Source organism: Eucyclogobius newberryi, unplaced genomic scaffold (assembly GCF_026437365.1).
Source record: "Eucyclogobius newberryi isolate DKJ021-1_F unplaced genomic scaffold, fEucNew1.0.hap1 SCAF_7, whole genome shotgun sequence".
Classification (NCBI taxonomy): domain Eukaryota; kingdom Metazoa; phylum Chordata; class Actinopteri; order Gobiiformes; family Gobiidae; genus Eucyclogobius; species Eucyclogobius newberryi.
In genome coordinates this window covers 18,779,603-18,796,992 of record NW_027316389.1, presented here as the reverse complement: position 1 = coordinate 18,796,992, position 17,390 = coordinate 18,779,603, and the positions used below count along the sequence as shown (strand labels likewise).

Sequence of the window (17,390 nt, the reverse complement as noted above, 5' to 3'; positions counted from 1 at the left end):
TTTATATATTTATGTATGATTGTATCTATTGCTTGCGTTGTATGTATTACTTTGCACAATAGAAAATAAATAAATTAATTAAACCCTGAAATTACGCAGTCACTCTTTAGTATGCCCTAAGTCTTTAAACTATCTTTAAACCTTTTTTTATCTATTGCTTGCGTTGTATGTATATTACTTTGCAAAATAATAAATAAATAAATAAAATAAAACAAAATAATTACGCAGTCAATCCATTTCAGCAGGTTATATTTGAATTATTGGTAGTTTTTTATAGCACATAATACAAACATCACTTTATTTCCCTTCTTTCTCTAGTTTTCCTTGATCTGTGCATAACCTCTTGTCTCTTAGAACATTTAGTAAGAGAAATAATTAGTTATTTGCAGAAGCACGAGCCATCACGACGTGTTGTTGCATCTTTGTGTAGCTAAACTTTAGCTTACGTTAGCTCGTGTTAGCTCGTGTTAACTCGTGTTAACTCGTGTTAACTGTGTAATTGTTGTTTTACACTTCATATGGAACGATGTGTGAAACGTGAGGAATGACATACAAACACAACTTACGTGTATCGTGGTCTCGTCTCGTCACTTTCTTCTGTTTGTGTTTAGTTTCCGTCACACGTTCTCCGGAGGCTCGTTCATGAGGGTCAAGTGCGCGCTCGGTGCGCGTACACCGTTCACCGGAAGGTTAAAAATGTATTTTTTAAGTATTTTAGAAACAGTTGAAGAGTGAAATTCCTTCTATTTTATTTTTAGACTAAAAACAATTTAGCATGTTTGGTAATTTTAGAGGCCGAACTCCTGAAATGGTCCGACCAAAAGGCTGCATTCTGCGAAGTGGCCACTACTCAATTTGGAGCCAGAGGCAGAGGGGGCGTACCCTATCCAGATATTATAATAGATCCACGAGTCACTCGCACTGGCCTCCACTTCCTGTCGTCACCTCCAGCCTCCGGTAGGTGTCAGTGCGTCCTCTCCATGGTCTTCTCCGCGCCGCCGCTCTCTGTTTACGGAAGTGCACATGACGTGTCACTGTCGCTGGGCTGAGGCATTGTGGGAAGGCGGAGAGGAGCTGACTGCGCGGCCGCCGATGGCACACGGCCGCCTCCCCGTCTCATCTCGACCAAAACACACACACACACACAGCGGACATTTACGCCACGTTTGACCGCGGGATGCCGCTTCTCCCCCGCGCCGACCCGCAGCCTCACTGACCCGGGGAACGGACACACACATGACCGCGGCCCGTCGCCTCCAAGCGTCAATGGACCGACGCGCTTTTGACAGCGTTAAGAGCTAAATAAACGTCCGATTTTTTTTTTTATTACGAGCCTGCGTTCCTTGTAGAACCTTATTAACCGTTTAAATTAACCCGAAACGAGGGCAGGATGTCGGTGAGCAGCCCCGAAGCCGTGAAGAAGCTGTTGGAGAACATGCAGACGGACTTGCGCTCGCTGTCCATGGAGTGCAAGAAGAAATTCCCCCCCGTCAAAGAGGTGAGTTAGCCCGGGCTAGTTAGCATCTCCGAGCCGCTGCTGCCCCTCGGAGCTCCACAACACTATTTCTCAGAACACTTGGTGAATTTGTGTTGTGTTTTTTATGTTGTGTTCAAGGTTCCTTTTTGTGACAGTGACATGCTTGTTTTTCTACTGTACGTACAATATCTGATGGTTTTGTGGTTGTTAGTTCTGTTTTTATAGATTAGAATCGAAAAAAGATTGTTTAATGTCCCTTGTTGTGACACTGGCATGTTTAAGTTGTTATTGCACGTAGGGAATTGAGTTTTAACACATTTGTAAAAGATAATAATGAGAAAAATGGCAGTTATGCTTAAGGCTATTGTGTCAAATTGTACTGCTATGTTGATTTTATCTGCTCAGACAATTCAAAAAGGCCTTTTTTATAGCTTAAAGGTTCACTATGTAACTTCTCTAGATCTGGGGGTCATTGCATTGCCTGGCATTGAACTTATCTTGCGTTCAATAAAGTACAGGTCTTATCGTTCTAATATTTCACAGATCAGGCTGTAACGACGGCTTGTGACTAGTTGACTATAAAAAATACTTGTATTATGACTATTTTAACTGTTAATTGGACTATACAGTCTCTAAAACACACACGAAAATAAATGTTTATAACAAAGACAGAAGCATTGTTAAATCTCTGTCAAAAAATAATAAACATTTCTATTAATACGCCACTTTTTGTGTTGATATTCTCTATCTAAAAGCTTTCTTTTACCCTATTTCAACCATAATTTGGGTAAAAACGTCTTTGACTCATCAACTTATGGAAAACGTAATAGTGAACCAGTCGACCACTAAAACCATTTTTGGCCGCAGCCTTAGTGGAATGTGTGTTGAAATATCTAACGGCGGTATGATATTTCATTCAGGTTTTGTGCTAAACATGAACAAAGACAGACACGATACAAGAAGCAGGTGACGGACTCTGAACTGGAAAAGCGACTTCAAAATCACAACAAATGCATAACCTTAACCATTATTCAGAAAACAATTGCTCTTGAAACACTTTGTCACCAGACTAAAACCGGTTGATTCATTTTTAGCTACATATTCCTGACATACTTTGTTTGACAGACATTGCTGATAAGATTTGCCACAGTTCATTATAATATTACAGTTGTCTTATTTCTTCTATAAACCCATTTGAATTTGACCTTTCACATTATTTGAAGAGTCCACTTGCTCCACATTTAGCCCCTCAACGTTTCCATGGAATCTGTTTGTTGACCATATTCAACCGAGTCTTTCCCACGTCCAACATCAGTAAAAGGAACGTTTTGGTGTAATTTTCGTAACCGTTTCAACTAAAACAAAGACAGAACGTTAAAAAATGTGTCTGTAATGATGTCATGTTGTGGATAGAACACCATTGTTTGCACGGCGACGTCGTAGCATCGTCAGAGCCTGTTCGACACACTTAACGCAGAATAAATAAGACTTACTGGACCTTAAGCTTCTTTTGTACGGGCAGTGTACCAGGCTGAAGGGAAATATGTGGTATTCTAAGTGGAACAGAACCTCGGCTGATAGTAACAAACGGAATAGAAACAACACAATCACGCGTATCTGATAATGAAAGATTATTTAGGTGTTATGGTTGGACAATGTAATGATTTAAATTTAAAGTCGCACCTTGATTTAATGAAAAGTTCAAGAATTACACAGATATTTAAAAGCTGTAACGCTGTAGAACTTGTAGAATCTGAAACGGCACAAAAGTATGACTGTACACGGCTTTAGAAGTATAATAACAGTTATTATGTGTTTAGTTCAGTTTTACACATCAATGCTTGGGTTTAGCAGAACGTGCTCATTACCTCAAAGCCGATTCTCAGATGGAAACTTTAATGTTGACCCGGCAACATGCTTATGGCTAAACAAAGCTAATGAACTCTATTGCAATAATACCGAGCGGCTCGGTTCTTGATACTAACACGGCGCGTCACTGAGGATGAGATCGAGGAGGTTCAGGGAGAACAAGTGGTCATTACTTGCGTCATAAACAGAGAAATAAAAATGGGATTTTTGTCAGTTGTGCTGTCGTGTGTGGGCTGTGAGATAAGAACAAACCAGGGTTAAACCGGGACAGAAGTGGGCCTAAACCAGGACCAAAGCGGGCCTAAACCAGGACCAAAGCGGGCCTAAACCAGGACCAAAGCAGGCCTAAACCAGGACCAAAGCGGGTCTAAACCAGGACCAAAGCGGGTCTAAACCAGGACCAAAGCGGGTCTAAACCAGGTCTAAACCAGGACCAAGCCAGGACCAAGCCAGGACCAAACAACCAGGACCAAACAACCAGGACCAAACAACCAGGACCAAACAACCAGGACCAAACAACCAGGACCAAACAACCAGGACCAAACAACCAGGACCAAACAACCAGGACCAAACAACCAGGACCAAACAACCAGGACCAAACAACCAGGACCAAACAACCAGGACCAAACAACCAGGACCAAACAACCAGGACCAAACAACCAGGACCAAACAACCAGGACCAAACAACCAGGACCAAACAACCAGGACCAAACAACCAGGACCAAACAACCAGGACCAAACAACCAGGTCAAAATCGGGACCAAACCAGTCTTGAAATGAGATAAAACCAAAACTAAACCAGACTAAGACCAATGCAAACCCTAAAATGAGACCAGCTTTAAATCCATAACTCAAACCAGATTTAGTAACATGAAGTTACTAAATCTGGACAGAACCTGTAAAACAATCATGTATTCTTTCCCAAGGGCTAAAAGACTCTGCAATTGATCAAATTCAGGGTATAAACCTGCTCTGTTCTGAACTCTAATCTTCCACAAGTTAACTCACAACAATTATTTACATTACAGTGATTTCAATTACCATAATAATCATGATTCTTTATTTAAATTCTTCTCTCCATCTAATCATCTAATCACAGCTCCAAAGCACAAAAACTAGCTTAATTAAAGCCGCGGTAGCGGCGATGATGGCTCTCGCCTATCAACATTCTTTTGAATATTTATTAAATTTCAATGTCTCTAGATGCAAAAGGTGTTGTTTTGAGCTCGATCGGACCTAGGACAAGTACGATTTTGAAAAAAAAAAGTCAAGTGTGGCTGTGCCACTTTGATTCGACATAGCTGACTTCCTGTTTATCATAGAGCGATGCAGGTCTGTTTTACTTTTTTTCATCAAAGGTCAGAGGTCAAAGGTAGCTCTATCACTGTCCCAAGTCTCATGTGCCTAGGCCAAAGATTAAGCGTTTCATGTTTTTTCTTTTTTGAACTAGTCGGTACCTCCATTTTATTCGAGTTCGGGCCGAGCCGATCGTGTCTATGACCCCATGTGTGACCTATGACCCCATGTGTGACATTCATCAATGTTCAGGGGGTCAAAAATGCCCGAGTTGTGGCAAAATTTTACCATGCAAAACTATAATAATAAGAAACCATGGCAAGAATAATGTCTCGGCCATTCCATTCTGGAAGGCTCGAGCCAATTAGGATCTCGTTTGGACTGAACTTGGACTATATTCTGACTCTGCACTGCCTCCATGTCTTGAACTCGCGATGGTGGAGGTCATAGGGGGGTCGCAGGGGTCGTAGGTGACGTAGGTGACGTAGGGGGCGCGTGCTGGTGGTGTTTCTCCCCGCGAAGAGCCTCCATCTGCGGCTGCCGCCTCGGGCCTCACGCGGAGCTTCTGCAGATATCGATTGCTCGTCTGCTGTTTCCTGGTTCGTCTCTGGAGGTTAACGGCGACACGAGGGTTTAATCTGCTGCGGTCTGAACTTGCCATTTGACAGAGCGGCTCAACGATGGAAACAAATGGAAAAATCATCGCCGTTATTGATGTCGTAATTGAAATATTAATACGAAACAACTGTTGCAATGCAGTTTACGCGCGCTTCATTTCACATGTTTTAGCTCCGACTTAATTACAGTTTGGATTAAATTGTCGGTTTCACAAATACATTTCTGCCACAGTAAGACAGACATTCCTCCAGCACGCTCTTCCTCTTTTTGTCGGTCCTGCTCCTCCACGACTTTTGCAACATTTGAGCGCTTTTCCGGGGCCAAGAGTCGGCAGATGTTTTTCAAGTCTGTCAGGAAACGCTTTTGTGACCGCTCCAAGCCTGGATAACTGCGGCGTGTTGCATCGCTCTGAGCTCACAGCTGGGGTGAAACCTGGGGGTGCAAAAATGATTTCAGATGGTGAACACTGTGGACCGTGAAGGACAGTTTGTCTGCTTCACTCCGTCTTTTATATGTAACAGCAGCAATGTCAACAGCTCTTCTCTATCCAGGCTTTTATTTCAAGGCTGAACAGCTGTTAGCCTAATGTCAAAATTAGCTTCAACTGAATCAACTTCTTTCTTTTATTGTTATCCCATGGAATACGATAAAAGACAATCTTCTCTGTCGTGTCCATGTTGATTTTTTTTTATATTTGAACAATACACGACATTGTCAAAAACAAATCAAAGTCACACAAAACCGTCGTTTTAAACAAGGCTTGACTCACTTCAAATGCAGGGTAAATGTAGATTCCTCTTTGTTGTCCAGTCAAATACATTAAAATACAAATGCAATACAAGTCAAACTTCAGACATAAGGCTACTTTATCATTTTGTGGGTAGCATATTGTTGTTCTTATTGGGGTCTCGACTGAAAAAGACAAATGGAGAAAGGTTTGTTATCAAAAAAGCAAAGAGAAAGAAGATTAAAACACTGTTAATCTGAGGTGAGAAAAGCTTTATTCTAATTGATAGAAGAACAATGAGCTTGATGGTTTTAACTCTACCTCCTTCTGCCACGTTTTTGACAACAGGAGAGTCAGGGAGGGCATCCTGGGTAAAACGTTCTGCAGTTTGGTGATGGTAAAAAGGATTTGGGATTTTCCAGTGTCTTGTCGCTGTAACTGTTTTGGGCTTGCGTTCTAAGCCGCCCATGCAGTGAGCACATTGTTGTTGTTGTGTGCGTTGATGAGTCAGAGTCAGACTGTACAACGGCCGACACACACTCCAGGAAGACGCCGCGCACAACCATGAAAGTGTCGAGTCCAGCGCCGTGGCTTTTCACCGTTATCGTGAAGACGTGAAATACGCACAAACACGTTCAACTTGCACGCCGTTCTTGTATGTAATATGTCAACCTTCGAGAAGAATGTGGTGTATTGAAAAAAATAGTGAAATGTGTAAGAATTTCGGTGAATTTGACAACGATCTGAGCGGATTTGTGGAATTAAACCCAGATCATTATTGTCAGATGTGGCTCTCTAGATTGAAAACAAACAATTCTCATTTTTGACAATCTCGGTCAGTAAAAATGTGCTGAGTTCAGACTTTGAAGCATCAAATTTGACTTTTTGGGCGGGTTAAATGGTAGTAATTAAAAGTCGGTGTTGTTCGTGCTCAGGAAAGTGTCATTGAAAGTCATTTTTATTTATTCCAGATAAGTTGATTGTTCCAAATCAATGCTAATCAAAAATGTTATCGAGATCGGTCAATATGAGGATAAAAATGTGATGAATGTGTTTTTCATACTGCTAGTTTCTATCAAAAAGGGGCGTTACGAGGGGAAAATGGTCAACAAATGACATGACATGGCAATAAATGGAGTAGAATTTACCTTTCTACCAGACTGGACTGATAAACAGGTTGATTTGTCAGTTCCGCTCATGGGAACTTCTATAGAACTTACTACTACTACATTTACTATTACATTTTTAAATGGGTAAAAGGGAGGAGATGTCGTTGTGTTCGACCTTGAGATAAAGTGTCGCGTGACGTCTTGCAGAGTAGTTTGTCCAGGCCTTTGCCTTCTGATCACTGTAGTGACGGATTTGCTCTACAAGATTGAGTTATAATGTGATGTTTTTCATTTTAAGCATTCAAAAAGCGTTAGAATGAGTATTTCCACAGGTATTTGTCATGATTTTGAGTGAATTTCCACTGCAGGAACTTGAAATATGTCTTTGTTTCTAGTTTTTTGATGCCCCCTTTTAAACAATGTGATGTAGGCTGGTCACGATTATTAGATTAATCGATAATTGTCATTACTCGGGTCACAATATAATCGTAAGAACCAGAAAATAATAATTGTGACCGTTTTAGATGCAAAATTAAGCATTTTTAGTTCAATTTAGCGTAAAAAAAATAGAGCTAAATGTAAATAACTTTTATCTGGCTGTTATTGTCACATTTAACTTTATTTTGTCTTTCAGAAAGTAACATTTCATAAGTTTAGTCTCAGTCTCAATAATAATCGTTTAATCTTGACGTTTTTTCTCGCAATAATCCCAACGCTAACATTTTATATTGTGACGTCCCTAATTATAAGCACTGTAAAAACCTTTTAATCGACCAATAATTTTGTTTTACTCTATTTTATGCCAGAATGCCAGTTGTTCGTTGTTATTTTTTCTTCATAACACAACACAAAGCTAATCATGCAACTTAATCTCTTTAATAAATGTATTGCAAATGGCGACCACTTGCGTCTTCCTCATGTTACTTTCGATTGTAGACGTTTTTTAGAGAAAGCCACTGTGTTTTTCTGATGCACAAACAAAAAACACTGAATATTTATCAAGGCTCCTGCTGCTCTGCCCCTGACATGTTTTCTTCACTCCTCTGCTCCTGTTAACACTCTGCTGGTCAAATATCTTCAACTATCTCTTACGATACTGTGGAGTAGGATTGCAATGGATTTGAACCTTAGGGCGGGGCAAAATATGGTAAAAATGAATGAATCAAATGTTATTTTCTTTCATTGTTTTTTCTGAAAGTGGGATTTAAGACATAAACATGCTTTTAATCGCCATTCAACATAAAAAAAAATGTCCAATTAATTCCTCCAAACCACAGATAAAAAGCCCCAAGATGATCGTTGACAGGTTCAAACAATTGGATTGTCTTTTGGTTTTGAAGCTAAAGGCAGAGCTCGGGTTTCTGCCTACACCCGATTGTTTGATTTGTTTGCGTCCAGTCGACCGAAGATAAACGGTGACATATCTGTAGTATTTGTACTAACGTGTTCAAGCGTATTTAAGTCATAGGTATAAGTTCTGCTTCCTCTCCTCATGTCTTTTCTCTGTCATTGTTCAACTCTCTTGTCTTCCTCCCTTTTGGATTGGTTGCAGTGTACACAGAATTACACAATACATATATCACGAAGCATATGATACAATAAATAACATTCAATTACTCGTCTTGGTTACATTCTACACGCCTCACTAGAGATGTTGAGATTAACCAGTTTTCTAATTACTGCGATTATTTATGGCCACTGTAGGATATTTGTGGGTTTTTTACACTGTGGTATACCTGAGAAATGTGTCCAGGCGCCACGCAAGTCACGCCCAGCACGTCAACAAGCGTGATCTGTTTATAATGATTGTCTGGTGAACACGTGGAGGTCCAGACTGGCGCGAGCTACAGTCAGCGCGTACAGCTGTATAATGCAACTTTTTCACGGGTTTACACGGGGCAGAACGATGGACGAGGAGAGAAAGGGAGGAGATAGGTAGTGCCAGAGCGTAATCTTACCTGTAAATGCTGTCTTCACAGAGTTGTTTTATTGTTAACGTGGGCCAAACAAAAGTAACTTTCTCAAAGTGTCCAGCCCTTCCCCCGAGCGTTACCATGGAGTTCATCTCACTAATAACTGATATACTACGGTACTTAAAGGTTGAATGGACGATTTTTTTGGCCCAAATCCGAGTCTCATTTCCTCGTGGCATGGACTGCCGATTAGTCCTGCCACGTATCAATCATAAAACGCACCTACCGCTCACCTGCAGCCGCGTGTGGCTCGTCCCCATGAGAGCAGCACGTTTCCGCGTGTCCAAGCGCATGGATCTATCATAATATAGTTCCCTCAGTGTACGGGACAAAATGAAGACGGAGATAGACTGTTCGAGCTGACTCTGAAGAAGACGGAAATCTACGGGAGACGAGAGATGTGATGCGATCCGCACGTCTCCCAGAAGCACCTCCAACTGTGACCATCTTCTGTGTCTGATTTCTGAATGTTTTTTTTCTAATCGTTTCCCCGTCTCGCTGTTGCCCCCTTCAGGCTGCTGAGTCCGGGATTGTGAAGATTAAGACCATCGCGGCCAGGAACACGGACATACTGGCAGGTGAGTGGCAGGCAGGGGGCGCTGTCTCACGCATGGGACATTTAAGTCTTCAAAGTCGTCACAAGTGAGAAGAGCGGCCTTTGGAAACGTGATGTGCAGAGATGACGCGAGCACACAAGCTGCTTTCTAATGTTACAAATGAAATACAAAACAGATAAAATACCAAACATAATGATAAATCTAAAGTGTACTATTAGATGTGTATAGCGGCTTACTTTTTAAGAACTTGTAACATGAAATAACATGATGAATAACGCTTTGATCCATTATTATTATTATTCCCAAACGAGGTGCAAAGTGATATTTCTGCCCTTTTATGCTTAATTTTATGGTCCATTTACAGCTACATTTCAGAACTTTCTTGAGGCATAAGTAAAATGTTGTTTTGATATTGAAAATTAGGCAATGGAAGGATTTTTTTATTTTTTTTATTTGGTGTTCATGTTTTTGGAAGTTTAGGATTTCTTTAAGTCATTTGTTGCCTTAGTAAAAGTATCACATAAAGTTCATGTTTAAAATGTTACTCTTAGAATAAAAAAGTTTTTCACGCAAAATGTTGATAACTGTTGAAGAGTGAAATGTGTAAGTAAGTAGTACAGATACGTGCTTTCAAATGTAGTGGAGTAGAAAGTAAACTGTATTCACCATAAAATGTACCGGTACTTTACAGATACAGAAATACCGTTATCTAAACATTTGAGTGCAGTACTTCTACTTTTGTACTCTGTTACTTATTTTCCACCTCGGCCTCTAGCGTCGTAGCCATGTTTGGGTTGAACTCTGCAGCTCCAGAAGAGCCACTGAGACGTTCTAAACCGTCCTCCTACTCGCTCCTAAACTTAATATTGATCTTGCACCCGCTGTCAGTGTTTTGCCTCACCGTTCTGTCCGTGGTACATTAGCTCTGATGCCCTCCCTCTGCTCTGCTCCCCCTGCAGCTCTGAAGGAGAACAGCTCGGAGGTGGTGCAGCCGTTCCTCATGGGCTGCGGAACCAAAGAACCCAAAATCACACAGCTGTGTCTGGCAGCCATCCAGAGACTCATGTCCCACGAGGTTGTGTCCGAGGTGAGGAGAGGAGGAGGAGGAGGGGGGGGGGGGGGGGGGGGGGGGGGGAGGAGGGGGGGGGGGAGAGGAGGAGGGGGAGAGGAGGAGGGGGAGAGGAGGAGGGAGAGGAGAGGGAGAGGGAGAGGAGCGAAGAGGAAGAGAAGTAGAGGAGGTGAAGATGAAGAGTGATGGGGAAGAGAGGATGAGAGAAGAGGTCAGGAGGAGACAAAAAGGAAAGAGAAGGAGGTGGAGGTGAAGATGAAGAGTGATGGGGAAGAGGGAGGGAAGCCGGCTTTTAGTTAGGATTTGAAAACACACCGTCCAAATAACAATGTGCCGTCCAGGCGAAAAAAGTAGTGGCTTCAGCGTTCTCTGGACTAATAAAAAGTACTTAAAAAAATGTGCGCTCGCGGAAAGCCAATATGATCACACTCCACCACTTAGTAGCGGCGTATCGCTGCATATTTTCCAATGCTTTTACAAAATAAAGCCGCTTTTAACGTCGCGCGCCGCAAACGAGCGCCGTAATTTACGCCAGACGGCGCTCGCCGTTAAAAAGCACCGCTTTATTTTGTAAAAGCGCCGTTAAATACGCCATAGGAACGTGATTGTAAAACTCATATTTAAAAGATTACATATGTAAAGATTACATATTTAGATTCATTAATAGGTTCATTCGTTTGGTAAGAATAGTACGCTTGTGTTTCAGGGCTGAAACTTGATTATTTCTTTATTATTTGAGTTGTCCAAGAGTCATTAATTAGTAATTATCACTATTGAATATCGAGTCTTTAAAAAAAACCTTTATCAACCAAATGAAGGTGATTGAAGGCTTTTAGAATATTCAAGAATAAAGTGTATTATTGATAAAAAATTATAACTTGTTTATGTTTTAAGATTTTTATTCAACAATTTGTGTATTAGAGACTACATTCACTTGTTCTAGTTGAATAGTCACAGTGAATGTATTAGAGCAGCGCTGTTATATTTCATTTTGCACGTTTAACATTTGTGCTTGGTCGCAGGCGGCCGCGGGGAACATCATCAACATGCTCTGGCAGCTGATGGAGAACGGCCTTGAAGAGCTGAAGCTGCTCCAGACGGTCCTCGTGCTCCTCACCACCAACACCGTAGTACACGACGAAGTACTCTCCAAGGTACGGGTGCTGTTCACGCCCACTTTCCCCCCGAGACCGACCATGTTTCTCTGAGTCTGCGTCTCGCTTTTGTCCCCCAGGCCATCGTGCTGTGCTTCCGACTGCACTTCACCAAAGACAACATCACCAACAACACGGCGGCCGCCACGGTGCGACAAGTGGTGACCGTCGTGTTCGAGCGCATGGTCGCCGAGGACGAGAGGTTCAAAGGTCAGAGGACGAGCTACGGCCGCAGATCGTACGGGTTTAGGGAAGGTTATGTCTGAGCAGCAGCAAAATGTCACAAATGACTTATTTTTCTATCCATTTCTGTAGCGCTTTTATTTTGAAACATCCTGCCAACTTAGCATTACATCCTGTCAAGAAGTATTACATTAGTGTCAAATTTAAGGTCTTAAAAGCTTACATTTCAAGTGTTAAATGTTATTGTTGTCAGAATATGTTTTAATATTCTTGTTCTCTGATCATATTTTTCCACTTGCATGAATTAGATTATTATGTTGAACAGTGTTGGACTAAAATATCATGGGAATGACCTAAAATGTGTATTAAAATGGCAATTAATGACTTTATCAATGCATACATTTTGTTACAATCAGTTTCTTTTTAAATGTCAATTATGTTTCTATAGCAAAAAAAAAATGACCATATCAAATGTGTTTTTTCAAAATGTCTTCCACTGGACCAAACTTGCCATTATTGGTCTATGACAGGAGCGTTTTACTTTTAAAAGTGTTCTATGTCACCATCTTCTCTAGCATGAAAAAAACATACATCGTTACTATGAGCAGGCTCGCCTCTCCACAGCGCTGACCTGTAACTTGGCTCAGTGGCGTCATCAGCTTGTGTCCATAGAGACGGACACGCTTAGTGCTGTGAAACGTGAACCCTCTGACACACAAACCGTTGTAGCCGCAAGAAAAAAGTCGTCTCTGATTTCCGCGAGCGTTTGTTTGTTTGTTTGTTTGTTCTTGTTACTTCTTTTTCACTTCATATTTGTGTGATTTCTCGTAGGCATCGTGGAGCCGCCTCCGCCCGTCCAGGGAAACACAAACCGTCGCTCCGTCAGCACTCTCAGACCCAGTGCCAAGGACGCGTACATGCTGTTTCAGGTACGGCCACCAGGGGGCAGCATCCTCTCTGCACACTCCTCCATCTGCTCCAAAAGACATAACATGGGTGTATTTTCAAAACTGCTCACACAAAGAAAATTATTATCTTTAGTGTCGAGCTGATAACATTTAGTCGTTAAATTTATTGATTTTAAAGGATTTATATTCACTACAGCAGGAAGAACATGGCATGTAGTGAGTTAACTAGAGATTTTGGTGTAAATTGTGAGTTTTGTCTGTTTTACTGATAAATACACTGTGTACTTGTAGTTTTCTGTATGAATACTTGTAATTGCGTAATCTCCTGTAGTCTTGGGGTCTTGAAATGACACCATACCCTTTATAGTCGACTAATAATGCACACAGATGATGTCGTCACGTAAACCAATATGATTTTGATACGGAGACGGTAGAGCTTGCTTTGCTTAGTCCAAGGTTAGTTTCAAGTACCAATTCCAGTTTATTTACACTTTTGAGGTGCCGCTTGTCTGGCTTTTAAGTGCAAGTCTCTAGTTTTAGTTTAGTTTTGGCTTAGTTAGGTCAATTTATTAGCCAATGGTGTGTAAATTGACCAACATTTTATCATTTTAGTGGGATTATTGAGTTTTCAGAGTGAATCTTGAGTTTAATGTAACTCTTTTACATATTAAGCCAGTGTTTACTAGTACTAGGGATGTCAATATCATCAGGTTAATTGATAATCATTATAATTCAGGGCACAATATAATCGTAAAAAACTAAATATAATAATTGTGACAATTTTAGAAGCAAAATGAAGTCTGTTTAGTTCAATACAGAGTCCAAAAAATAGATCAGAATGTATGTTATCTAGCTTTTTTTGGTCAAATTTAACTTTTTTTTGTCTTTCAGAAAGTTCAATTTTGTAAATCGCTCACAAACTCACGTGAATGAAAGAAAATGAAACATTTTACTGTTGTTTGGTCGTGGTCCAAACAGTCAAGACTAATCATTAAATCGCAATGTTTACTTGCACAATAATGAAATAAAAGCACAAAAATTTGATATTGTGACATCCCTGTACTTCTCTGTGTGCATAGTTTTATTGTACTTTTACTGCCGATCCATATATGAAGTATGAACGCAGCTTTAGTGGCAACATCGATTTTGTCATTTTCGTATCGTGCTCCTTGTTTTCCTGCCTCTTCTCCTCCTTCACTTTCTTAAGATTAAGCCCGGTGAAGGTCAATAGCCAGCTTTGTTCCCGCTCCCGTTTGTGGGAAAGCGTGAGGAAAACAAGGCCTTTACTGTTTGCGCTCTTGTCACCGCAGGATCTGTGCCAGCTCGTGAACGCCGACGCCCCCTACTGGCTGGTGGGCATGACGGAGATGACGCGGACGTTCGGCCTGGAGCTGCTCGAGTCCGTGCTCAACGACTTCCCCGAGGTGTTCCTGCAGGTGGGGTCAAAGGGCAGCCACGGTTACACTCTCACGTCAGTTCATTCCATTTCTCATGATGAACAAAATGTCAATATTGGGGAAAACATGTAATGAAACGCACATGAGTTTTATTTACTTTTTTATCAATGTGTATATATTTTTTGTAGACACTTTCTGGGCCCTCCTTTTGCTAAATGAAAGTCCTTAAAAGTAACAGTTTGTGCACAATATAGTAATAAACATAGAAAATTGTGGATAGCAATTTTCAATATTAGATGGATTTGCACTAAAATTTGATAAATGTACATAAATCTGTCACATTTATGGATTTATTCTATTCATTAAATCATGTGTAGTTTGACTGGTGCTATATTTTTGTATCATTATTAGTCATTATTTTCAATATGACCACATGGTAAACTTGAATACACACTTCATCATTCTGTGTATTATAATGTAAACTATTATGATTTTAAGATGGGAGGTTGTTTAGTCAAGGTTTAGTTTCAGATTTAATTGCAGTTTAGTCACAATTCTGATGCATTTGACATTTTTGAATCGTAACTACGCCACAAAGGTATAACTTTATCCACTTGTTCCTTGTTTCTCTACATATTTCTCTTTATTTCATACTATTATTGTGGTTTATTGGATTTATTTACTTCCTTATAGTTCGACTGATGCCATTGTTTTGTGTTATTGTCATTATTAACTCTGCATTGTATTTATATGTAAACGTGTACTTCTCTGTCCAATCCTCCCCCAGCACCAGGAGTTCAGTTTCCTGCTGAAGGAGCGAGTCTGTCCCCTGGTCATAAAGCTCTTCTCTCCAAATATAAAGTTTCGCCAGGGAAGCATAAGCGCCGCTTGCCCCGCCACCGTCGAGAAGCCCTACTTCCCCATCTGTATGAGGCTGCTGCGGGTGGTGTCGGTGCTCATCAAACACTTCTACACGCTGTTGGTACGATCCAAACAACTAAAAACTAACAATCGTGTCTTCTTAGGTCACAATGTAGTCGTAAAAACTAAAAACTTAACAATCGTGACTCATTTAGACGCAAAATTTGGTCATTTCACTCCAAAAACGTAAACAAATATTCATACGTTTCCACTTCCTGTGTCAGTTATAATATTTAGTTTTAAATTGTTACTCGCTATGACAACGGTCCTCATTATTTATCATTCTGAATCCCGTGGACTGAACTGTATCCCTACTTTTGCATTCAGAAAGTTTGGTCTGGTCACTATTGGAACTGTAATGGATTGAAAGAAAATTGTGAATAATCGTTCAAATTGTGATTCCCATGATAACGTGACATTCTCGTTTCACACTATCTTTAATTAAAACATCTAAATACTGTAGATATTGAACAAGGGGCTGACAATATGATACATAATTAAATCACTGCGGTTGTTGTGTTCTTAAGCATCCACCTTTCAGAACGCAAGGAAAGAATGAAAAAGAACCTTGTGATTTCTGCCACTTTGTTAAGCCTGTCAAAAGCTTGTTTACACATTCAATATTATTATGAGTTTTCACACTCAATTATTATGCAAATGTGACTTTTTGGATGTTTTTGTCCCTCATCAAAAACACATCTGGAGTTACATTCAGCTTCTTTCACAAAATATTGTTGAATCCTGTTTTAGAAAGTTCTCCATCAAATCATTATTCTTAAGTATAATAAGAAAATAAAAATGAAGTCTGCATTATATTAAATAGGGAAATAATTATATCTAACATTAAATAGTTAAATAATGAAATCTATTGTTAATTGAAACTTTTTAACAATTCCACACAAAAAAAGGTTGACTAAAGGCTTAAGGGAAGAAATGGACTTCTTCCTTTTGGTCATTTGGATTCAGTCTGTTAAATACTAAAATCATAGAAATAATAGGATCATATTTTATAGTCGACCAAGCACAATTACTCGATTTTATAGTTGCAGCTCTAAGGTCCACCACCCTCTTGTCTTTGTGTTATTATGACTAACATTACAATGAACATAATGCTCTTTTTACCATATAAATCATTGCAGATATATTTATTACCCGTCCACCACTCCAAAACGGCAAAACCTCCCAGTTTCTAAAGGCATTTTTTATGAATCACATGAGCCATAAAAGGACTTGGACACGACACAGACGCTCTTTACACATCTCGTCTGACTGGGATTACTGCTCTGCTCCGGGCCTTTTAAAACACCACCAGCACTGACGCAATAAATCACGTCTTCAGCTCCTTTCTTTGGTATTCAGTAAATCCCCTTTTGAAATTAAAGCGTGTCTATTTATAAACCCCGGATTCTGAAATGAGAAAAGCGTTCCCGGCGTCAGCTGAAGTTCACGGGGCATTTGGGTTCACGGCCTAACCTTTTGTCTTGTCTTATTAGTTATTGAAAGCATAATCATCTCAGTGTTTTACATGTAAACCATAATATTAATGTAAAGTAAAGTTAACAATAGTAACAGAGTCATTGGGTTCATGGTTGAAACGTTCACAGCAACTCAAAGTACGCTTATGATGAGGATAAAACCAGTGTAACATCCTGGTTAAAGGCTCTTAAAAGTCACATTTTAATATTTAGTATGTCTGATGTACACATTTCAGACTGCGAAGCAGATTATTCAGTCAAATGTCAGATTTTTTTCCATCCTCCGTGCCAAAATCAATGTCTGTTTTGACGTTTTGGACATTTTTGTTACCATTATTTAAATAAATCTATATATAGAAAGACCCACACACTGTAGTACCTTTTAATTCTTGTCGTATATAAGTACAAAATGTATTAATCTGAACTATATCGATGAGTTGTATAGAGTGATTCAATATGTTTAAGTTTAACTGCGCGCTATTGTTTTCCAGGTGACGGAGTGCGAGATCTTCCTGTCTCTTTTGGTGAAGTTTCTTGACGGGGAAAAACCTCAGTGGCTCCGAGCTGTGGCTGTGGAGTCCGTGCACCGGCTCTGTGTGCAGCCACATTTGTTACGGTGAGTAAATCGCCCCCAAATAAACAGTCAATCATAAGCAG

The 17,390-nt window shown here is 40.2% G+C and overlaps 1 protein-coding gene across 2 annotated transcripts in view; it reads left to right on the top strand.

The window, feature by feature from the left end:
* The first annotated feature begins 1,361 nt into the window (after positions 1-1,361).
* The window catches only part of mon2 (MON2 homolog, regulator of endosome-to-Golgi trafficking), a 50,663-nt gene continuing 34,634 nt past the window's right edge, over positions 1,362-17,390 (top strand). Inside the window, exons 1-9 of one of the 2 annotated variants that reach the window (XM_072435184.1) lie at positions 1,362-1,498; positions 9,584-9,647; positions 10,586-10,713; positions 11,718-11,849; positions 11,930-12,059; positions 12,864-12,961; positions 14,251-14,376; positions 15,125-15,319; positions 17,225-17,349. In XM_072435184.1, coding sequence (XP_072291285.1) covers positions 1,391-1,498; positions 9,584-9,647; positions 10,586-10,713; positions 11,718-11,849; positions 11,930-12,059; positions 12,864-12,961; positions 14,251-14,376; positions 15,125-15,319; positions 17,225-17,349 — 1,106 coding nt within the window. In that variant the 5' untranslated portion in view covers positions 1,362-1,390. The remainder of the gene's footprint in view (positions 1,499-9,583; positions 9,648-10,585; positions 10,714-11,717; positions 11,850-11,929; positions 12,060-12,863; positions 12,962-14,250; positions 14,377-15,124; positions 15,320-17,224; positions 17,350-17,390) is intronic. The other variant, XM_072435185.1, reaches the window with a different exon arrangement.